The 21,870-nt window shown below is 55.3% G+C and overlaps 2 protein-coding genes and 1 non-coding gene across 8 annotated transcripts in view; 1 reads left to right on the top strand and 2 right to left on the bottom strand.

Annotated features, from left to right (window-relative positions):
- Nucleotides 1-4,361: 4,361 nt before the first annotated feature.
- CSF3 (colony stimulating factor 3) lies at nt 4,362-6,671 on the top strand. Its single transcript, XM_044248060.1, has 5 exons — nt 4,362-4,438; nt 4,553-4,707; nt 5,095-5,202; nt 5,329-5,475; nt 5,808-6,671. Exons 1-5 carry the CDS (start codon nt 4,426-4,428, stop codon nt 5,970-5,972), a joined length of 588 nt encoding a protein of 195 aa, XP_044103995.1. The 5' UTR covers nt 4,362-4,425; the 3' UTR covers nt 5,973-6,671.
- A 1,584-nt stretch (nt 6,672-8,255) lies between these two features.
- Nucleotides 8,256-21,870, bottom strand: part of MED24 (mediator complex subunit 24) — a 33,371-nt gene continuing 19,756 nt past the window's right edge. For 4 of the 6 annotated variants that reach the window (XM_044248053.1, XM_044248051.1, XM_044248050.1 and 1 more), the window contains exons 5-27: nt 21,721-21,794; nt 21,133-21,365; nt 20,931-20,987; nt 19,398-19,509; nt 19,090-19,240; nt 18,665-18,778; nt 18,070-18,117; nt 17,581-17,663; nt 17,228-17,314; nt 16,666-16,777; nt 16,039-16,181; nt 15,336-15,373; nt 14,814-14,896; nt 14,317-14,495; nt 14,101-14,200; nt 13,611-13,786; nt 11,455-11,719; nt 11,036-11,217; nt 10,789-10,879; nt 10,362-10,461; nt 9,409-9,489; nt 8,923-9,071; nt 8,256-8,765 (exon numbers count right to left, since the gene is read on the bottom strand). In XM_044248053.1, coding sequence (XP_044103988.1) covers nt 8,649-8,765; nt 8,923-9,071; nt 9,409-9,489; nt 10,362-10,461; nt 10,789-10,879; nt 11,036-11,217; nt 11,455-11,719; nt 13,611-13,786; nt 14,101-14,200; nt 14,317-14,495; nt 14,814-14,896; nt 15,336-15,373; nt 16,039-16,181; nt 16,666-16,777; nt 17,228-17,314; nt 17,581-17,663; nt 18,070-18,117; nt 18,665-18,778; nt 19,090-19,240; nt 19,398-19,509; nt 20,931-20,987; nt 21,133-21,365; nt 21,721-21,794 — 2,775 coding nt within the window. In that variant the 3' untranslated portion in view covers nt 8,256-8,648. The remainder of the gene's footprint in view (nt 8,766-8,922; nt 9,072-9,408; nt 9,490-10,361; nt 10,462-10,788; nt 10,880-11,035; nt 11,218-11,454; nt 11,720-13,610; nt 13,787-14,100; nt 14,201-14,316; nt 14,496-14,813; nt 14,897-15,335; nt 15,374-16,038; nt 16,182-16,665; nt 16,778-17,227; nt 17,315-17,580; nt 17,664-18,069; nt 18,118-18,664; nt 18,779-19,089; nt 19,241-19,397; nt 19,510-20,930; nt 20,988-21,132; nt 21,366-21,720; nt 21,795-21,870) is intronic. The other 2 variants (XM_044248054.1, XM_044248055.1) reach the window with 2 other exon arrangements.
- On the bottom strand, nt 14,975-15,078 carry LOC122908151. Its single transcript, XR_006384929.1, has one exon. It is a non-coding gene; the product is annotated as a small nucleolar RNA SNORD124 (small nucleolar RNA).

The following is a 21,870-nucleotide window of genomic DNA, read 5'->3' as shown; positions in this document are numbered from 1 at the left end:
CCGTGGTCACAGTGACTGGTCATTGCCCACTTGCTTTAAAAAGCTACTGCCACCTCTCAGTGTAATGAAACTCTTAAAAAGAAAAAAAAAAAAAAAGATTCTCTGGGGGTGCTTGGGTGACTCAGTTGGTTAAGCATCTGATTCTTGATTTTGGCGGGGGTCATGATCTCAGGGTTGTGAGACTGAGCCTTGTGTTGGGCTCTGCACTGGGCATGGACCCTGCTGAAGATTCGCTCTCTCTCTGCCCCCACCCCCAACCCCAGGTTCTTGCTGGAGCACATGCAGTCTCTTAAAAAAAGGGAAAAAAAAAAAAAAGACTATTTTTAAGTAATCTCTACACCCGATGTAGGGCATAAACCTATAACCCCAAGATCAAGTGTCACCTGCTCTACCAACTGAGCCAGCCAGGTGCCCCAAGGTTATGAATCTTAACAATCAGTACCCAGCCCAAAGTGCCTTAGACCCTCTCCTGGTTGGTAATAGATTGGAGAGTGTCACTCTGCTCTAGAGAATTGGGGGTCATTTGCCATGATTTCCTGGTTCTTGCCCACCTTGAATCTATGGACTATTTTTCTGTCTGCTCACTGGAAGTTTCTTGTAATTCATTCCCATTGGCTTGGTTTTCTCTTCCTGGAGAAGCTTAGTGCCCTTTTTATGCTCGCAGAGTTCACTGTGCACTCCACCTTCTGGTTTTTTTTCTTTTGCTTAATTAGAGAATACAGAGAAGCACGAAGAATAACATGACAAATCCCCACGTATTTCCACCCAAGTTTAATAAATGGTGACATTTAGTTATCATTTCAAGTTTTCTCAACGGAGGAAAACCATCACAGCTCAGTTGGAAGCCCATCTTGTTCCTTTCCCAGGCCCTTCCCTACCTTCCCTGGAGGCAGCCGCTCCAATGAATTCAGGGGTAGCCCTCCAGTTTGTCTTTATACCTTGTGTTATGCAAAATATGGTTGCATTTTTAAATCTTTTAAATGACGTATCTATCACATAAATGTAACTTGCTCTCTTCACTCACTCTTGGTTTTTTTTTTTTTTTAAAGATTTTATTTATTTATTTGACCGAGAGAGATCACAAGTAGGCATAGAGGCAGGCAGAGAGAGAGAGGAGGAAGCAGGCTCCCTGCTGAGCAGAGAGCCCAATGCGGGGCTCGATCCTAGGACCCTGAGATCATGACCTGAGCCGAAGGCAGCGGCTTAACCCACTGAACCACCAAGGCGCCCTCACTCTTGGTTTTGAGATCTAGTCGTGTTGATACCATTCCTAGCACTGTCCTAAGCACTTTGAAACAGCACAGATAAAGCCAGTTAATTCCTTTCCTCATGGAGTTTTCATTCCATGAGGGGCTGAGGCGGAGGCATCTGTGGACATTGATTTATTTAGCCCTTTCCTGACTGGTGCGCATCGATTTGCTCTGACAGAGGACAGCTCTATGTGTCTCCTGGTATGCAGGGACAGTGGATGTGATGTGCAAACTTTTCTCAAAGGGCCAGATGGCACATTTTTAAGGCTTGTGAGCCATATGATCTGTCACAACTATTCATTTCAGTTCTGCCCTTCTTGAAAGCGGCTATAAACAATATGTAAACAGATTAAGAACACCAGGGTTTGCATTGCACATGACGTTTACATGTTAGGAAATATCCTTTTGATTTCCCCCCCAACAACTTAAAAATGTAAAACCCGTTCTTGACACGAGGTGTCCATATCTTGGCTCCCAGGCTGAGTCTGCAACAAATGAGTCACCCCAGAACCCTTTGAGAGATGCTCCAGGTCCTGTACCAGATGAAAACAGGAAGCGTGAGGGGAAGTCTCGGGCCAGTTCTGGCCATTGAGAAACACCTGGGAAAGCCTTCAGGAAGCTGGAAGGCGGAATGACTGCCAGGGGTCTCCAGAGCCAGGCCCTTTGCCAGGAGATCGTTCTGGTCTGGCTCAGCCTGTGCGACCTGGCTAGTGGCAAGCCCTGGCTCTCTACCTGGTCTTTATCGTCCCATGCATAGGGCTGAAGTGGGGATCAAGCCCTCATCTGGGAGAAACGGCTCTCCGAATAGGAAGGTAATGTAATGGAGATGGTGCAGGCTGGGGAAACCTGACTCTCCATCCCTCCTGGCCACCGCCTCCTTCTGTGATCTGAGGCAAGACCCTTCACCTCACTGACCTGCCCTTTGTCTCTAATGGGAGCGATCCACATCCTTCCGCTCGGTTTGCAGGATGAATGACGCAAGTGTGATGGAAGGTGCCTGACATATAAGAGGTGTCCAATAATTACCAGCTGACTTTTGGATTCTTTCCCTATGGAATGGAGGCCAGAATGCTTCCCAGGACAGGCAGCTCACTCCCCCTGGAAGCAGCCCACTCCATCTTCTCACACTTCTGACCGCTGGAAAGCTCTTTCTTTCCGTTGATAGGAAAACTCGCTGGCTGTGGTTTGCGCTCCCTGTCCCACTTCCAGCCCTTGAGATCAGGCAACAAGCCCTTCCTTCGCTCCCCCAGTCAGAACAGCCTGTTTTCTTCAAATTCTGATCCTGAGTCCTCTCACCATCCTGGCTACCTTTGTCAGAATTAACGTATTTTCTCAATCAAACGTCCTACTTACTTGGACTGTAGGTGAATTGATAAAGAGTCTGGGTCTAGGTCTGCGAGGCCAAACACTGATTAAGGGATTTAATGGTGAAGAGGCACCTGGATAGATACATCGGTTGAGCATCCAACTCTTGATTCATCTTCTGTAAAATGGGAAGTGGTTCCAGTACTTTCCTCATAGACTCACTGGAAGTCATACACTCGATAATGTGTGGAGAGTGCTCAGCATAGTGTCTGGGACCAGCGGAGTCCTCTGGAGGTTCTTTGAGGGAGGGTGAAGGGACATGTTTGTGAAAGTGAATCTCCTGCCCTCCGCAGTTCTAAACCCACCCCTGTGCTCCCGGAGAGCTGGACGCAGAGCTGGCCTCAGTCGGGGCATGGTGGCCAGCCTACGTGAGATAGAGTGGCTGACACCACCACCACCACCACCCCCGCACCGCCCAGCCCACCCAGTGGGACAGGGGACCTGAGGCAAGAGAACAGATCAGCAGGTGAAGTCCCTGCCCACTGTAGCCACCAGGGGGCACCCGCGCCCCAGAGATGGCCTCACCCAGGCAGACACACCCACTCCTTATCAAGAGGTGTCCATTCCTTGGCTATGGCTGAATTGGGACAGAAAGTGACAGCCTTGGGTGTGGTCGAAGGATTGCTAAGCAGGCCCAGTGGCCTGTAGGAAACCCTCAAGCCTGAGGCGAATTTCCAGGCTGTAACTCAGAAGATTGAGCCTGCTCTCCTTGACCTTGGGCAAGGCACATCCCTCTCTGGCTGAGTTCAGGGGGTGTAGACCAGACTCCAAGACTCGCGTGGCTCTAGGATTTGAGGCTGTTTGCAGTTTCTTCTTTCTCACCCCCAGACCTTCTCCACCTCAGGGCCGCACACACTCTGGCAGGCGGTCAACTTGGCCAGGGAAGCCACGTGTCACAGACCCTCCCCCAGCTCCAAAGCGCTGGGACACCATTGGAGGGAGGAGAACCCCGGGAGGAGGAGGAAGGGCAAGGTCAGGTGAACCAAGAGACCCAGAGCCTCAAGGGTCTTGCTTCATTTGGGACAGACATCCGGTTTCCTCTGGTTTCTGCCAGGATTCCGGGGGCTTAAAGGAATGAGTCACGGGGGGGATTGGGGAGTTCCCAGCTAACCAGTTCAAGACAGGAACCTGGGATGATGCCCATCAATGTATGGGGTGGAGACAGGAGGCAAAACCCTAGTGTCCCTACCTCAGGCCCCGGGCCCCTCAGGAGGGGACTCAGGAAGGCAGCCTTCTGGGAGTTTGGGAGGTAGAAATGGGGGCAACTAGCTTCTTCCCTCTCAGAATTCGGGGTCTAGGAAGCAGGTAGTTTGGGAGTCCTAAGGGAGAGTGCAAGCGGCTGCTCCCCCTCCTCTGGCCAGGAGGGAAGGAGGGAGGGGCCGCTTGGAGGCCTGCCTTCTACTGGGTCAGGCTGACCAGCTTCTAGCCTGGCCTGCCTGCCTCTGTATCAGCAGGCACAGCCTCCCTCAGCGGCTCTGATCAAACACCCTGGGGCAATTTCGGGCCTGGGTGGGGCTGAGGGGGAGGAAGAGCATTTGAGGGGGACCAGATGTCAAAGAAAGAGCAGGGATTCCACAATTTCACAAAACTTTCGCAAACAGCTTCTTGTCCCAGCCCCCCTGCATTGTCCTGGACACCAAATTTGCATAAATCCTGGGAAGTTATTACTAAGCCTCAGTCGTGGCACCAGGTAATTTCCTCCCAGGCCTCATGGGCTCCCGTATAAAGGCCCTGTGCAGCCGGTCCCTGCCAGAGCCTGGCGCCCACAGACCCACCCAGACCTTTGGCTGAGCCTGCTGCCCAGAGCCCCATGAAGCTGATCGGTGAGTGTCCCGGCCACTGGGGGTGGGGGGGGAGGCTGGAGGGGCAGAGGGGCTGGAGGGGCCCCAGGTGGAAGTGGACCGCCTGTCTCCTGAGCACCCTCTGTCTGCTCTCAGCCCTGCAGCTGATACTGTGGTATGAGGCGCTCTGGCTGGTTCAAGCAGCCGCCCCCCTGGGCCCTACCAGCTCCCTGCCCCAGAGCTTCCTGCTCAAGTGCTTAGAGCAGATGAGGAAGGTGCAGGCTGACAGTACCATGCTGCAAGAGAGGCTGGTGAGTGAGAAGCGCTGAGGTTGGGAGAGGGCCAGTGGAGGAAAGAAGGAGGCATAGCTGCAGGGAGGGAGGAAGGGGAAAGGGCTGAAGGGAGGGGAAGGGAATGGTAAGAAGACATCATCAGGGAGGGGCAAGGCTAAGGAAAGACCCCAGGGGAAGGGGAAGAGAATCAAGAGAGTGGAGCCTTGGAAGGCTGGCTGGGAAGTGTCTCAAGGACAGTGCCCGGATGGCCCAGAATCTGGATCACCATGGAGGGCAGAGTGGGGCTGAGCAGCCTGGCAGGACTGGTGGGTGGGGGGAAGACCTTGGAGAAACAGGGAGGACTTCGGAAACAGGAGCCGCCGGGCCCCTCAGTTCCCCCTCACGCAGCATCCTTCCTGTCCCCAGTGCGCCACCCACAAGCTGTGCCACCCCGAGGAGCTGGTGCTTCTCGGACACGCTTTGGGCATCCCCCAGCCTTCCCTGAGTGGCTGCTCCAGCCAGGCCCTGCAGCTGGTGAGTTTCTGGAGGGGTCGAGGGAGTGGAAGGGAGGGAAGAATGGTCTGGAAGTCTCTCTGGACCTCCAGGCCTTAAAAGAAGCGCCCGGACGGCACCCCCTAACTCTGCCACTCTGTCCCCCAGAAGGGTTGCCTGCGTCAACTCCACAGCGGCCTCGTCCTCTACCAGGGCCTCCTGCAGGCTCTGACAGGGCTACCCCCTGAGCTCACCCCTGCCTTGGAAACACTGCAGCTGGACATCGGCGACTTCGCCATCAACCTCTGGCGGGAGGTGAGCCTCACTGGGAGCCACAGGGGTTGGGGGCCTGGACTGAGCTGGTCCCCAGAGATCATGCTGCAAGCCTGAGGATCCTAGCTCCTTAGGGTCAGTGTGGGAGGCTTCTCAGGGTGCGAGAGCTCCCACTCCAGGCCCCTCTTAATGCCAGCCCTTCCACTCGTCCTAGATGAGGGCCGGAGCCAGACCCTGATGTAGACCTGGGCTCAAGGCCAGCCTCCACCATTCACCCATCAACCGTGTGGTCTGATCCTGCACACCCCCACAGCCCTTCGCATTTCCTTAGCTAATCATGCCCACTTAGCTGATCTTCTCTTCTCCCCCAACAGATGGAAGAGCTGGGGGTGGCCCCGGCAGTGCCACCCACCCAGGGCGCCATGCCAGCCTTCACCTCGGCCTTCCAGCGCCGGGCCGGAGGGGTCCTGGTGGCCTCCAACCTGCAGAGCTTCCTGGAGCTGGCCTACCGTGCTCTGCGCTCCTTTGCCAAACCCTGAGCAAAACCCTCCCCAACCAGTGTATTTATCTTTATTTAATATTTATGCTAATTTAAATCTACTATTTAAAGACAAGAAAAAGCAGGAAGGAGCCCCAGACTCTTGGGTCCTTCCTGCCATCTCTGAGTTCCATTCTCCTGCTTGTAGCAGGGAGAAAAGCCCCTGTCTTCCTGTCCCCTGGACTGGGAGGTAGCTAGGTAAATACCACGTATTGACTCCTGTGACTGCTCCCCGGCCTGGCTCTGTGGTGGGCACTGGGAAGAACCCCAGTGAACTCCTTACCCCAAGGGTACCCACCTTAAGACCCCCGGGAGCATCAGGAAGTCTCCCATGTGGGAGACAAGAAAACCCTGTTTAATATTTAAACAGCAGTGTTCCCCTCCTGGGTTCCCCCTCGCTCTGGCCTTACCAGCTCGGCTTGCACATGCCCGGTGGGCTAGGTCTTGCTTCTCCTCCTGTCTGTCCCCTTCCCCACGGGCATTAGGCCTCGCAGGAGGTGGCCAGAGCGGGTTGGTTTGACCCTGGGGTCCCACGAATTTGCTGGGGAATCTAGTTTTTAAGATGTTTTTGGTAATATTTTGACTTCCTGTATGGGGAACCTGGGCATTGTTGCCGTTCCTCAGCTTTCTGGATGCCCTAGAGCGACAATGACAGGCTCCTGACACCTGCCCCACCTCACCAGGATCAGGATTCTGACCCTTCAAGGGCTGGGCAGAGGCTCCTGCATTGGCCTTGCTGGAGGGGGTGGTGGGACTGGGAGTGTTGGCGGGGAAGATGTGGAAGGTTCTGTGATGGGGTACGTGAGAGGAATGCTCAGCTCCTCACCCTCCACCTCTGCCCTTACTTTCTCACTGTAACCAAACTCTGATAATAAAATATCTTATTTGTCTCCAATAAATGCCTTTACTCCTTCTTGAGTCCAGCTGGTGCCCAGCCAGGGGTGGGGGAGTGGGGAGTCAAGTGATGAATGAGGCCAGAGGGACAGAAAGAGGAGGTGCAGGGAGGAAGGGGGCGGTCCTCTAGCTCATCAACACTCACGCCCTTAGCACGGGTCTCTCTTGTACCTACTCTGCAGGCACTGGGCTAAGTGCTAGGGACACTGAAGTGGACAAGGCAGGGGAGGTCCCTGCCCTCACCGAGACACAGCCTAGTGGGAAGACGGAGGCGGATGGGCCACCATACTGGCAGAGGAGAACGTGGGGGTGGGGGGTCTTAGGAGTCCAGACGCAGAAAGACACTGAAGCGAGGGGGATTTAGTATCTGCCATCTCCCATAAACTCCAGCCCATCTGCACTCACACTTGCCCATGGAGATAGAATGAGAAGTGCCCTTTACAGATCAGGAGCTGAGTTCAAGATGCCAACTTAGGTCAGCACTCAAATTCCCAGCCCTGCACTTGTCTCCCTCAAGCTCTGCCTCTGATGGGGCGGGGAGCAACAGCAAGCTCAGGCCGGCCCGCCGCTCTCCCGCTGGTCTGGCCTCAGGGGCCGAGCCTGAGCTCCCAGGGCCCAAGCCTGAGCTCCCAGGGCCGGCAGACAGGTGTGGGTGAGAGAGAAGCAGAGCGCGGAGAGCTGCTTCACGCCACAGGCCAGAAGTATTCTTCTCCTTGTCCTCAGCCTAAGATGCGCCTGTAGCTCCAGGGTGCCTCCACCAGACCCGGGAAAGTCCAGATGGCCCGCCGGTCCCCAGTCCAGCATCTCAAGGCTTCCCCTGGGCTCCTCGGGCCCTCCCACTTTCCCCCTCCATCTGGTTCCTTAGAGAGGAAGGTCTGGCTGAGAGGACCAGAATCCCCAGCTGCGTGGCTCAGAGCTGCCCACCCCGCCCCCCGCCACATGGTTCTGAAGAAGCTGGGGCTTGGAGATGTGTGGAGACAAGCAAGGGTTAAACCGATCCTGCCCCTCATCGCCCAGTCCTCTTCTGGAGAGAGGTCAGACTGGGCCAGTCAGGCTCTGAGTGGGGTTGGGTCTAGTGGGAGAATGTCAGGACAGGCCACCCTACCCCAGCACCAGCAGGGCCTTTCGCCAAAACCTCTCCCTTCTTGGAGTCAAGTCTGACTTTGGGGTGTGGGGGTAGGCGGCGCGTGCCTGTGGAGCCCTTACTGCCTGGTGCGGGTCTGAGGAGGGGAAGCGCTTTCCCTGCTGAGTGGACAGACACAGGAACCTGAGCCCAGCCCTCCTCAGCCACAGGACCGAGCCTCTTCCTCGGCCAAGCACACGGCCTTCCAAAGAGAAGACGTTCCCTGCCTCCATGGGACTCAGGCACTCACACCACTTGGGACTCACACAGGGACCCACAAAGATCTTTATTTACAAATGAGCTGAGAGAAACTTCCCTCATGTGTTACAAAAATATAAATATACACACTCTGCACCTGCAAAGTTCCCAGAGGTACATCTACTGTCGGAAGGGGGAGGGGTGTGGGGTGCCGAGGGCCCCGGGCTAACAGCCAGGCTGCACACAGTCCTTAGTGCTGGCAGCGGGCAGAGGAAATTATGAAAGAAACTGGGAGACGTCTTAGAGGTCAGATGTCAGGATAGGGGAATAATCTGGAAATGACATAGGGCTCTTACATCACGTGGATATGAGCAATGCTGTCTCATCTTTCCTCACTGTTCCCTCGTGAGGCGCCTGGGGCTGTGGTCCCCCACACGGCCCTTGTGGCCACCCCTCAGCCTGTCAGAGCGCAGCAATGGCCTTGGCAGCCACCTGGCGGCCCAGGGACAGACTGAGGTCTGTGATGGCCAGAACCACCTTGGGGCTGGACATGGCTGACACCTTCACCAGTTCCGATACCTGCCGCAGACAGACAAATGGCCGCCTGCAGGGGCTGCTTGCTGGGGGCCACCAGGTCCCGGGAGGAAGGAGGCCCTCCTACTCTGAGGGCTGCCCCTGCACCCAGGCCCAGCTAAGACCTGCCGCCCCCACCTGAGCCTGGGGGCGAAGCACTCACGGTGGTGAAGGGCATGAACTGCAGGATGCTGCCTCGGCTGCCCTGCTCCAGGCAATCCACACACTCCTCCATGAACCACTGCACAAACTGAGTGTGCGGGCCCGCGGTCCGCGAGCCCAGGATGGACGAGATGAGCAGGAAGAGGTTGGCTGCGCAGAAGCAGAATGGGGGGAGAGGGAGCACTCCGTGAGAAGGGTCTGAGAAGACGTTAGGCTGGGAGGTGGTGGCACCGAAAAGTGAAAAGAAAGAAGCCCTTAGAGTGCCCCTCAAATGGGGGTGGGGGGGTCAAAAAGAGGAAGTGTGAAAGGAAAGCAAGCAGGGGTGGGGAGAGGGACCCAACTGGAGCCTGGGGGCGACAGGAAGGCCAGTGGCTGGAGAGATGGAGGAACAAGACAGGGACACTAACGGGTGAAGGGGCACCAGGAGGTCCTCCTCTGGCTGGCAAGGCCTCAGCCCCCGGGGGCCGGAGGGCAGTGGGGGACTCACCAAGGACTCGGTTCAGCGGGTCTCTCATGTTAACCGTGTGTAGCTGGGAGGCTGACAGGGAGCTGCTCATGGAGCGGTCGGCTGTGGGGTCAAGTGGAGGGAGCCTGAGGCAAAGGTCCCCTACCTTCAAAACCCCCTTCCCAGGGGATGCCCTCACCCGTCAGGTGTGGAGTGTCAGCCCAGGGAAGGTCCCGGATCCAGAGTCACATATCTCAGTGGGAGATGAGAGAGAACACTTGGTGAGCACTGCCAGGTGCCAATCTGTGGGCTACACACAGATCAGGCCACACAACCCCTACATCCCAACTTCATGGACAAAGAAACCAAGATTCGGATTTGCTGAGTAATCAGCCAAAGGTCATAAGGTCTGTGGGTGCCAGACATAGCATCTCTCCTCTATTCAACTGCACAGCTGGCACCTTAATGCCTAAAAGGCCTCAGAGAAACTTCTAGACTCAAGAGAAATTTCTGGAAACAGGAAAAATTAAATGCCACAGAAGAAGCTCTTGGCAGGGAGAGGTAATGACGGCAAGGGGAGCCAGAGGTGCTCTTCAAGCAGGAAGAGTGGGAAGCAGTTCCAGCCCCCAGCCTCAGGGCCTGTTTCAGGGGAAGGAAGGCCAGAGCTGGTGAGTCAAAAGCACAGACTGTGCCCGAGGTAGTGAACTCACTTGTGGTGAGTAAAGGGGAGGGAAGGGACAATGGTGTGTCCGGGGTTGGGCTGTGGTCTGGACGGAAGAGCTTCAGTCTTTGGGGGGAGGTCCCCAGCAACCTCGCTAGCCTCTCCGCAGGCAGAAAACAGAGCAGCAGTGGTGGGGGGGAAAACGGGACAAACTCCCAGCGCACTCTCTCCAACCAGCAAAGATGCCGGCGGCCAGGTTCTACACCAAGCAACTCTCCCAGGCGGGAGTGAGTTCCCAGGAAAGGAGACCACCCAGCCCGGTCTGCATGCTCACTGGGACTCGAGAGGATGTTGGCATCTTCCTCATTGGAGCTCAGCAGTCGCATCAGCTTTGAGGGCTGCATGTCATCCAAGGGGAAAAGACTGATATAATCCTGGAGAGCAAGAGAGGCACTATTACCGACGCCTGTGCCCCCAAATCTCCCAATTTTGGGGAGGCGAGCTGGAGCTCAGACGGAAGTTGGGAAGAGTCAGCTCCCCACGGGCCTCAGTGGGCATTGCCAGTAAGCCCAGCTTCCCCCACCCACCCACAACCCCAGTGAGAGACCCCCTCACACAGTAACCCCTGGAGATGCTCGGCCAGGGGAGCCCCAACACAGCCATCCGGGGCGGGGCCGCTGCCTGGGAAGGAGTCTCTGACCCCAAAAGCCTCAGGAAATGTCTGTTGAGCATATGAACAACTGAACGGAGGGGTCCCCTACCTCGATGTCTTCACGGTGTCTCTTCTTTTGGCGGGAGGACGCCTGTCCCTTATGGGAGGAATAGGAACTCAGGGCACACCAGACGGCTAGCCTGGCAAAGGGTTCCAGGGAAAGAGGGTAAAGTTAGAGGGCCCCAGAGAGGCCCTGGCAGACAGGGCGTCCCCACAGCCCAGCCTCCCTGGGCGGCCCGAGGTGAGGGGCAGCCAGCCGTGCGCCGTGGGGACCCGAGGCTCCGAGAGAACCCTACTTGGCCAGCGCAGTGCCGGGGGGGTCCATGAGGCTGTGCCACTTGGAGGAATCGGTGAGCAGCCCCGGCAGGATGTGGCCCAGCAGGACCAGGGTCACCTGCTGCATGTCCAGACAGAAGATAGAGTAGAGCAGCTCCACTGCCCGCAGCGTGTGCTCCTTCCGCGTCTCCTTCAGCAGCTCCTGGATGGCGGGGCGGGGCGATTCAGGAGCCCTGCCACGGGCTTCCCGGGGCTCCATCCCTCACTCTGAACAGCCTCTGGCCAGCACTCCCAGAGCAGGCGGCTCCCCTCAGAGTCCAGGAGCCCCGAGACCGAGCCCCGCGGACCAGGCTAGGGGTATTTTCTCAGCTGTCTCCCTGAGTCTGAGGAGATCCACTCCCCCAGCCTGGGTCCGGGTCGGGGTCTGGCCCCCAGGTACCTTAATAAGGTTGTTGCAGAACCAGTAGACGCCTCCCATGTGCAGCAGGGTGTCAAAGATGTGGATGGAGCGGCTGTCCACCCACCCCTTCTCCAGCACCTTGGCGAATATGTCCGTCAGCACCTCCTTGATGGGTCGCTTGGGGGGCAGCAGGTTCCAGTAGGGCATTGTGTCCACACCGGTGGACGGGAACTTGATCTGGGTGGCCGTCTGCTGCAGCACGTCGGCACACATGTGCTCCAGAATCGAGCTCATGATCACCACCCTAGGGGAAGGGGACAGGACCTGCTGTTCGGGTTCAGGCCCCATCAGGTTCAAGAGTGCAGCAAACACCCAGGTCAGACCTTTCCCAGGACTCGAGTTACGGAAATATTCCTGGGGAATTAACCCCGTTCTCCACAGAGGGAGGAAACAAAAGGAAGTCACAAGACCCTAGCAGACCTGACCCTACCAGTCCTGCTTCTGGCAGGCCTCTCACCTGCTGGGCACAAAGCCTAAGCCAAGGTAGCAGTTTGCTCTCCTCCCCTAAGTTATTCCAACGATATGTTCATATTTTCTCTCTCACTGTCTCCAACTTCCCCCCATTCCCCAGACCTGAGCCCTGCCAATCCCTGGACATAAATAAATATAATCACTTCCCTCTGGGCTGAGTGCTGGGGGGGGTCCCCGCCCGGCCCTGGCCTCCTCCCAAAGTAAACTGTTACTTCCAGGACAGGGGCCCAAGGGCTGCCCCACAAGACTCTTCCCGGCCTTTGATAGCTGGGCAAATAGAAGCGTATATCCAGGAATTTTCTCATGAGCAGTCTTTGACTGAGTTAGCACTCAGATCCGGGTGTGAGTACTCACTGTTCCTGGAACGCTCGGTGGCTCTGGGAAAGCTGCTGTGACTTTCAGTGCCAGTTTTTCCACCTGCACGAGTACCCCCAGATTCCCCACTATTCCTCACCCCGGGAGGAGTCAGGGAGCTTAGCACGGGTTCTGTCATAGCCAACCCTCCATTACTTGTGGGAAGAAGGATTTGAGGGAAGAAGGGAGAAGGTGGTGAGGAAAAAGGTCACAGCCTCACAGACCCTCTCCAACCATATCTCAGCACAATGTGCCCCCTTCTCCCCTCTAAGGCACCTTGATGGCTACCCAGTGCTTCCTCTGGCCTAGCTCACTGGTCGCGCACATGCCCACTGCATGGCAGCGCTATTCACAGCAGCCGAGAGGGAGAAACCACCCCAAGTGTCCATCCACCGAGGAATGGATAATGTGGCGCATATGCACAACGGAGTATTATTCTGAAGGGGATTCTGACTCAGGTTACGACATGGATGAACCCTGGGAACATCATGCGAAGTGAAACACACCAGGAACAGCAAGACAAACACTATAGGATTCCACTTATGTGGGCTACCTAAAGCAGTCAAATTCACAGAAGCAGAAAGGAGAATGGTGGTTACCAGAAGCTAAGGGAGGAGGAAAAAAACGGGTGAGTTGTTACTTAATAGGTACAAAGTCTCAGATTTACAAGATGAAAAGGTTCTGGAGATCTGTTTCACAATGAAGCGAACACCTCATGCCGCTGAACTATATACTGAACTAAGATAGTAAATGCTATATATATATATATTTTTTACCAGAATTTAAAAAAGAAAATTAATGGCCGGGGGAACAAACCAATACCATTGAACTCAACACAGATGAAGCCGCCAGGGAGGTCTGCCAAGCCTCTGAAAAGCCAAGGCAGCAAAATGTCACAAAGGAGAGGCAGGTGGGAGGATGACGGCGGTGGGGGGTGATTAGGCCCCTGGGTCATAGTTCTACGGATGGGCTCCTAGTGCCTAGACCAAGCCACAGTGGAGACAACCACTTTGTTCTCCTGGTAAGCTAGTTCTTTGGAACTTGGGCTCTCTGAAGACCGGAATCATAGCGATTTGGGGTCTGTGCTTCTGGGACACAGCAGGTGTTGGGTCATAAACATTCCTGGCACAGAGACACACACTCAGTGTCGCCGAGTCAGTGCACAAACATGGAAATGAGACTGCGAGTGAGTGAGCAAGAGGCACGTTTGGGGACATTAAGAACAGAGGGAGATACTGGCTACTGGAGGTGCTGCCTTCTCAACGCAGACCGACAACGGTCCAGGAGGGAGGGCACGAGGGGCTACTGACCTCTCATTGTAGAACTGCAGCGTGTTCTCACTGTACAGCGGCCCTGCCAGCTGGCGGATCATCTGCAGCGACTTCTCACGCTCATCCAGCCCCAGCATCCGCACGTGGGCCACAAGCCAAGCCACAGCACACACTGCCAGACTGCACACCTTCCCCTTGATGTTATCTGTGATTTTCTGGGGAGGAAGGGGTGACTGAGGCCACTATCACCCCCTCCCTGACCATCACTTTCCCTGGCCTCCGTGGGCAGCTAAGTTTAGCAGGTGGAGTCCTGGACCACATCCCCCACCTATTCTCACCACAAATATGCTCTTCCCCAAGTTACCTGGGTGGGAGGGAGTAGCTAAGCCTATGATTACAAGGAAGATCAACATCCAAGCATGAGCTCCTAGATTAAAGGGTCTTCTTGTTCTTATCAAGTATACCAAGCTATCGAACACTGGCTCTGTGTTTCAGGGAAGAGAGAAGGCTGCTGGAAAAGTGGGGCTACCTGGATGGATTCGAAGGCCAGCACCCCATTCTCCCAGGCATTGAGGATCTCCAAGATGGCCGCTGAAATGCTGAGACAGGCTTCGTGCCACTTCATCTGCCTACGAGGGGGTGGGGGTGGGAGAAAAATCACCATGGGGGAGTGTGGGATGGGCTGAGGGAGAGGGTCTTAGCCTGCCCCCACCACCACCCTTGGAGCGGGCACCGGGCCACTGACACCAACTTCATCTCCGAGGAGTTGTTGAGCAAGGCCACCAAGGACTCCACTTTGGTGGAGTCAGGCCAGAAGCAGGGGTGGTCAGGGTTCAGGATTTTGCCCTCCTCCGGCATACAAGTCTGCATCCACGTCTCAAAGAAGGGCACCTGTGCTCCTGTGCTTGACTCGGACAGAATCACCTAGGAAAAGAAGGAGCGTCAGCAGCCAGTGCCCTGTGCCTCAGTTTCCTGTCCCATTGCCTTTACTTTCCAGCTTGAAGAACTAAAGACAAACTGGTCAAAGGGAGAAAGACAGGGGCTATGCTGCCACCTAGTGGTGAGTATGGATGTGACCCATGGGGCACCCGTGGACTGCCGGCGGTGGGGGCACCTGCGTTCTACAGCCAGACTAAGCAGCTTGGGAGACCGGGGTGGGGGTGGGGATGTGTGCATCAAGATATTGGTTATTTCCTTCCCCTTCTTTCCACCCCTAATCCTGAGTGGTCTCCTCTTACTCACCTCTGAACCATAGGTCTGAGCCACGTGGCACAACATGAGGAAGGAGATGTCGAAGAGCAAGGCGCGAACGGAGGCTGCTTTGGCTACGGAGAACAAGAAGGCTGACCCCACGGCCCCGAACAGGGCCCAGAGCCCTGGTCTGAATCGGGAGGGGATCAGGATTTGCCTCAAGGAAGGTCAGTGACCAAGTGGCTCCTTCAAAGCTCTGAAGCTCAGAATCCTTTTCTTGAGTTGCAATTAGAACATCATCCCTTCCTTGGAATCAAAGACTCCTGATACCCAACTTCTTCCCGGTAGCCAACCAAATCATAAAGGGGGAGGGCATGACACAGAGGTGGTTTTGGAAGAATCCTTTTCCCAGCATTCCCCTCTTTCAAGGCTCCCCAAAAGCTTCAGTCAGTCATTGCTTGGGAGAGAAAACAGCCTCCCAGGAGAAGCAATGGCCCTTCTGCCCTCCCCTGTTCTCTCTCCCCGCCACCCCTCCCACAGTGCTGAGTCTAGGGGTGCACAGAGCTGACTTACCGAGTTCTTCATTGCCGTGTGTTGTGAATTCATTCAAACTGGGGAAAGAAAAGAGGTCACAGCTAGCAGGGCAAGGGGTCAGGGGGCTATACCTGTCCAGAAAGTCAGTCACTAGAGTCTGAATTAAAGGTTAAACTTAAAAAGCACACCACCACTACACAGAAAAAAAATGCTGTTTTTAAAAGATTTCCAAGGCAGGGCGCCTGGCTGGCTTGGTCAGTAGAGTATATTACTCTTGGTTTCGGGGCTATGAGTTTGAGCCCCATTAGGGGTGTAGATATTAAAAAAAAAAAAATACACACACACATATATATATACATATATATATATATATATATATATATATATATACACACACATACATTCCAAAACCCAGAGAAAGGCTCACTGGATGGAACAAAGTTCTTTATATCAAATTCCAGGTCAAACAAAAAAGTCAACATATCCCAAATCCCTCCATATCCACCGTTCAATGCCTCTCACAGAGGCATTGAATCAAACACCTCCACTTCATGCTCAGCTGCAAAGAAAAAAGGGCTTGACATCCAGGGACCTGGCCCTTCCCCCAGTGTCTCCAAGCGGGATCTGCTGGTTTGGTCTGGGCATCTCCAGGGAGACCCAGACCCCAATGCCTTGACCCATTCTGCTACCTCCTCCTTCAGGTCTGCCTCCCTGACCCTGGCCAGGGCTCAGACTTCCTTACTTGATGAATTTCCGGGCGAAGGATTTAAGCTTTCCAGTGGCAGCAGCAGCGGCCAGCAGCAGATCCAGACTCTTCCCGGACAGCATGTGGCCCAGGACTCCTAGCAGGCCCTCTGGGGACTTGGAGTGGTCTGCATCCATCGTCTGGGAACACGACAGGAAATCAAGTCCTGAAGAACAACTGAAGACCTCCCCAGATACAGCCTAACCGCAGCTTCCCTCTCTGCACGTCTCCATTAAATGGCATACCACAACCTGCAATTCATTCTACATCTTTCTGACTCCAATCTGGAAAACCATTCCCTAAATCTATTCTCACTCTCTGATCCATCCTTCTTAATTAAACTGTGATCGCGGCAGTGAGGGTGGGGAGGATGAGAGTCTCCACTGCTTCTGCGGGAGCAGGTGAAAGGCCCTACCACAGGACCTGCCTTCCAAGTAATGCTCAACAAATATGAGTTTTCAATGGCAGCTTCCCTGCCTTGCCTGTTTCTCTACTTCCAAAGTAACCTCATACAAAAGCCAGAAGACAAAGAGCTCTATGGCCTCAGTTTATTTCTCTGGAAGTAGAGCCAAAAGAGGAAAAAAGGAAGAGATGAGCCTGGAGGCAAGGGAAGGGCACACGCACCTTGAGGATATTTGTGACAGTGGGCTCTGCCCGGAGGATGAGCCCAGGATTGGGCTGGATGTTGGCATTTTCTCCTGATTTCAGCTGGGGTGCATGCTCCCGGTCTGCTGCGCTGTGGCCACGAGCCATTGGCCAAGAGAAGAGAAAAGACACAGAGATTAGTTCCTGACGTGCTCCCTGGTCCAGCTCCAGAAGCAGAGGCCAGGGAAGAAGGGTGGGGCGCACAGGAGAACCTCGGAGTTGGGGTGATGTTTATGAAAGCACACCCACTGTTCCAACTGCTTCAGTCTATCACTGATCATTACCTCAATTTTGAAAGTCCACTTGAGATTAAAAGAAGATTTAGGATTTTTACTTTGCTCACAAAAGAGGGTGGGAATTCAAGGGTAGCACCCAAGGGTGCAGAACCCTGGTGGGCAGAAACCAGTGTCTGCTGCTCCTGGTAACCCTAGGCATGGCCCCAGGCACCTGGACAGGGGGGAAGGCACCCAGTGGTCCACACCAGACGCGAGGGAAGGAGGGCAAGCGGTGCCTCGGCCAGCCCAAGGGAGCTCACGCTTACCGCTTGGCCATGAGGTTGGTCACACTGGCTTCGGACAGAAGCCCCTGCTTGCTACATTCTTGGAGTAGGAATTTTGTACAGTCACAGCTGTGAGGGAAAAAGATAATGAGGGGTCGGGGCACACGGCAGGGATTCCTGAGGAGTGGAACAATAGGCCCTTACACGGTGTCCTCCCTCCTTCAGGACAGAAGAATGCTTTGAGTGCTTGAGGGATGGAAGACGGGCTGCTGCCTCCTGCCCCTGCCAAGGGGAATGAACCAGGGGCCCGTCCGCTGAGGGCCGTCTAGCACAGAGGAGCAGGGGGAGAGCCCAGAGCACCTTCCAGTAGGAGCGGGTGAGCAGGGGAGTCGTACTTGCAGCGCTGGTCAGCTTTGTCCAGCAAGGGTGTGAGCTTCAGCAGGAACTCGAAAGCACAGCTGACGTCCTCGGTAAAGTCCTGCAAAGAGCCAGGAGCTGCCATCTGGCTTCTAGGCCCTCCGCTCCACCCACAGCTTGTGATGCAGGCTCACGGGGACACCCCGCTGGATATAAAGCGCGACAAGCTGGTCACAGCCACCACCGGCTTGCAGTGACAGGACGGGGAGGAGTATAGAGGACCAGTGCTCTACGCTGGCCCGGAGCACCCAGGGCACCTCACATCCCATGTGGCCTGGCCGCCTCCATGTGGAGAGCGGGGGCGCGCATGGACGCACGCAGATGCTCAGGCGCGCTCATGCCTCCAGCCTGCCCCTGGGTGCAAGACACCAATCGGACCCTTCCCTTGACCCCGTTTCTCCTGTGCCCTCGTGGAAAGAAGGATTCACCAACTCCCACGCCCTCCTGATCTCATTTCTCCAACTTACCTTGTCCCCGTGACAGTATTTCTTTAACTTCACCAACACCTGTGGGATCTAGAGAGTGAGGCAAGAGAAGAAACAGGAAGATCGATTTCTTCTCTTTCCCCCAGAACTGAAGGCATCCCCTCCATCTCCCTGCTCCGAGCAGAGACAGGAAGGAACCCTTCCACCCCAGAAAGGACAGCACTCTGAGGGCCAAATCAGAAAGCTGGCAGGCCTCCAAGTGTCCGGCGCCCGATGCCTACAGGCTACAGGGACCCCTCACTTCTGCTGTTTCCACAAGCAATCGCCATAAGTCCTGGGAACCCTGATTCAAGGACTGGGGCCACTTCTCTTGGCCCATAACTGCCCTGTGCCAGTCTGGCTGATGACAGAGCTAAACGGCACCTGTGTGCTCAGAGATGGCAGGCGCCTGCCAAGTCGGCTAAATATAGCTCTGGGACTTTCAGAGAAAAGACTCGATGGGAACTTGCGCTGGGGACCTGGCAGGTGGCGGACAATGCCAGTGGGGAGAAATGCAGGACAAAGATCCTGGGTGTCGCTGCTTTTCCTGAGAACCATTTCTACACTGGGCGCTCTGTTGCTCCCGCGTCCCAGGTACCTTGAGGAAGGTGAAAGCTGTCCACTTGAGCTCCTCTGTACCCTCGGGAGACTCGATGAGCCCCACGAAGCAAGCCTTCCAGATTTCCAGGACAAAAAGTGGGGTGGGAATATGCTGTGGGATGATGCGAGAGTGAAGCCTAAGAGGACGCCCATCCCCCTTCATCTTCTGAAGGCCCCAGGGTGGGGGCAAGGTGGGGGCTGATCAGGCGAGCTCAGAGGCCCTGCGGGACAGGTGCTGCCCCACTCCAGGGTGAGGAGTAAGGATGTCATATGAAATGCCAGCACCATGCACGACAGGGATGCGCTTTCCACCGTGAGTCAGGAGAAACCCCCTTTCTCCTAGGAAGTACCAGAAGACTCCTCTCCATAGCCCCACGTGACCAGCCCACCATGTGGACAGAGCAGCAGCTCGGGGCCGCCCACCTGCATGCGCTTCACCATCATCAGCTGTTCCACCAGGGGCTGTGTCTCGCCTGTCAGGTTCATGGTGCCCTCGAGCAAGACCACCGCATGGACTGTGGGGTAGCCCGTCTTGTGCAGCTGCTCCGAGTGTACAGCCAGCATCGTGGGGATGCTGAAGGGAACAGATAGACAGGGCACAGTGTAGGGAGCCAGGAAGAGACAGAGGGTAGGTGAGAGCAGAGGGGTGGAGGCCAGGGGCCACAACTCCCTACCCACACCCTGGGCCTTTCCTCTCTCCCTCCACCCCGAAGAGCCTGGAAGCCCGGTACCTCCTAATAAGCGTGCCACACTGCTCAGCCTGGCTCCGGAGCTGGGGGTTGCTGAGATTGGCCAGGATCTCCCCAAGCTTCAAGAGAGAATGCTCAATGGCAGTCCAGGAGGCTGGTGGAGGAAAGGCAGACCCACGATGGGAAACAGAGGAAAGGAAGACACTGGCCCTGAGCTCTTCAACTTTGGCCCCCCTGGGCCCTCAAAACCACATACGGAGGCTTCCCCTGAGGATGACATGGAGGCCAGGGGCCTGAGGGCAGCATGCACTGTTTCTAGAAGGGGGGTGAGCACCAACAGTGAATGCCCTAGAAACCATCCCCAGAGGCCTGCCTTCTAGTGGGGGATGCAAGCAGCTGAACTGAGAGCCTAGGTACAGCCTAATACAGGTAGTGGCAGAGAGAGGCACAGAGGGGTTCCAGGGGCTGGAAAAGGAGTGGCCACCCTTGCAAGTGGGCCCCACTTTCTACTGCCGTTGAGCTAGATCCCTAACCAGCCTCTTGGGCTCCCCCCTGCCTCGTCCTGCAGAGGCCTCTGCTCTCACTGCCCAGCCCCTCTGCAGGTGCCCCCGCCTGGCTCAGCACCACCTCTCAAACTCACTCTCCTCAAGCCTTTGTTCAAGCCCAGATCCTTCTGACAACTCACCCAGCTGGTCCAACCCACTGACCTCTCCTCCCAAACGCTTGAGCTCATGGTCTATACCGCATTAATTCACACTTAATTATGTGTCACTTGTCCTAGTTACAACTCCAGAGGGTCAAATGATGGGATACTGGCACCAACTAGCCCGTTAGCCTCCATGTGGCATGGGGAAACAAAAAGATAAGACCTGAGATCCATTAAAATTAAGTTAAATATTCATTTACTTTTCAAGCCACTAAACATTTATCAAGGGCTCAAGATAGGTAAAACACTGTCAACACAGCCCGTTTTCATGGAGGGGTCATCTCTCTGAACATTCTGACAGGCAACAAAACACACTTTGAGAACCAACAAATATATGAATCCTAATAATAAATTCTCTAAACGGGTCCTGAAGACCTGGGTGTGACCCACTCTAGCATTCTTGTTACTGGAGAATAAGAGATCCTTAGGTGGTCTCAGGCCACTACAAGACTGTGGCCTTGGGCCCCACATCCAGAAACACCAAAGTCTCCCCTCCCACCAGGTGATCTGTCTCCTCTCAGGCTCTGGAGGGTTCCATTATTTCACATCTGCGCTTGAGTCAAGAGGTGCATGATCCAACAGGCCTGAGAGCAGACAGGTACCGTGTTTAAAGGGCCATGTTAGGCAACACTCGAACACAAGAGTCATGTGCTTTCAGATGAGTAGTGTGGAGACAAACACAAGGATGGATGGTGTGCTTCTCTCGTCCTCTAATTTCTTCCATGTATATTACATACTGGCCTTGCTCCCCACTAGCATGTATGCTTGTTGAGGGCAGGGACCCTGCCACATGCTCCTTTGGTAGCCCCCCACCCCCCGCCCCCAGCACCTGGCACAGTGCTGGGCATACAATAATGCTCAGTAAATACCTGTTGGTTGATTGGCTCGGGTGCCACCCTGCCCAAGTCCCTGGGATGTATGCAATGCTTATGGGGAGAAAAAAAAGGAAGTGGGATGATTTCAGATCCTCCTGGAAAGAAGTGGGATGGCATCCTGCCTCTCCCCTCTCAATTAAAGAACCAGCTATGGGAACAGTGGCAGGTGGGGCTCAGGGGAACCAAGGGGACATACAGGCCTCCTCTAGTTTGGCGATGTGGAGCAGGGCCCGATTCTTGGTGCTGCTGAGGGTCTTCTCCAGGCGCAGCAGGCACATGGCAAGCTGCTTCTCCCCGGCGGCTGGAGTGCCGGCCTCCAGCCCCTCCCGGAGCCGCTCCGCAGAGGCTGCAGTGCAGCGCAGCAGCCAGTGGAGGGCGCTGAGAAGGGCCCGGCACAGCCCGATGCACTCCTCGGCTTTGCCATGACAGCTACCGGGAAAGGATGCAAAATCTGTCTTGGCTCCAAAGGCTGAAATATGACCCACACCAATGTTCCCCAGAGTGCCTGGCACACCCCTACTAGGGAAGAGAGCTGGGAAGCTAGCAAAGTTCTAGGGATGACAGCCCTGTCAGCATCCACTGGACAAGATTTCAAATGAGCCGCTCCAAAGAAAGAAAAGGCCTTTTGTCCTAGGGCACTAAGTAGAAAAGGAGCAGGATGGGTGGGTGCGGACGGGCAAGTGGGAAGAAGTGCGGGACCCCATCAAGCTGGTGTCAGTCTGTGGGCTAGGAACTTCTCCCTGACACTAAGATAATGCTGGAAGATTCTGAGCCCGGCCATTACCTTAGTCGGTCACAAAACATGTCCATGATATCCAGCAAAGCCTGGACACACAAGTCCCGGGAAAAGTCATCAAACTGTGGAAAGAACAGCAACAATGCTACAGAACATCCCAGTCAACCCTGGTCTCACACATGAGGCAGATGGCATATT

Source organism: Neovison vison, chromosome 5 (genome assembly GCF_020171115.1).
Source record: "Neovison vison isolate M4711 chromosome 5, ASM_NN_V1, whole genome shotgun sequence".
Taxonomy (NCBI): Eukaryota; Metazoa; Chordata; class Mammalia; order Carnivora; family Mustelidae; genus Neogale; species Neogale vison.
The sequence above is the reverse complement of the archived record's forward strand: the minus strand, read 5'-3'. Positions and strand labels throughout refer to the sequence as shown.

What these genes read in the sequence shown, in the direction of transcription:
- CSF3 (XM_044248060.1), top strand. An exon ending in CCAGCCAGGCCCTGCAGCTG is followed by an intron (nt 5,203 to 5,328) that starts GTGAGTTTCTGG and finishes TCTGTCCCCCAG; the next exon opens with AAGGGTTGCCTGCGTCAACT. An exon ending in CCATCAACCTCTGGCGGGAG is followed by an intron (nt 5,476 to 5,807) that starts GTGAGCCTCACT and finishes CTCCCCCAACAG; the next exon opens with ATGGAAGAGCTGGGGGTGGC.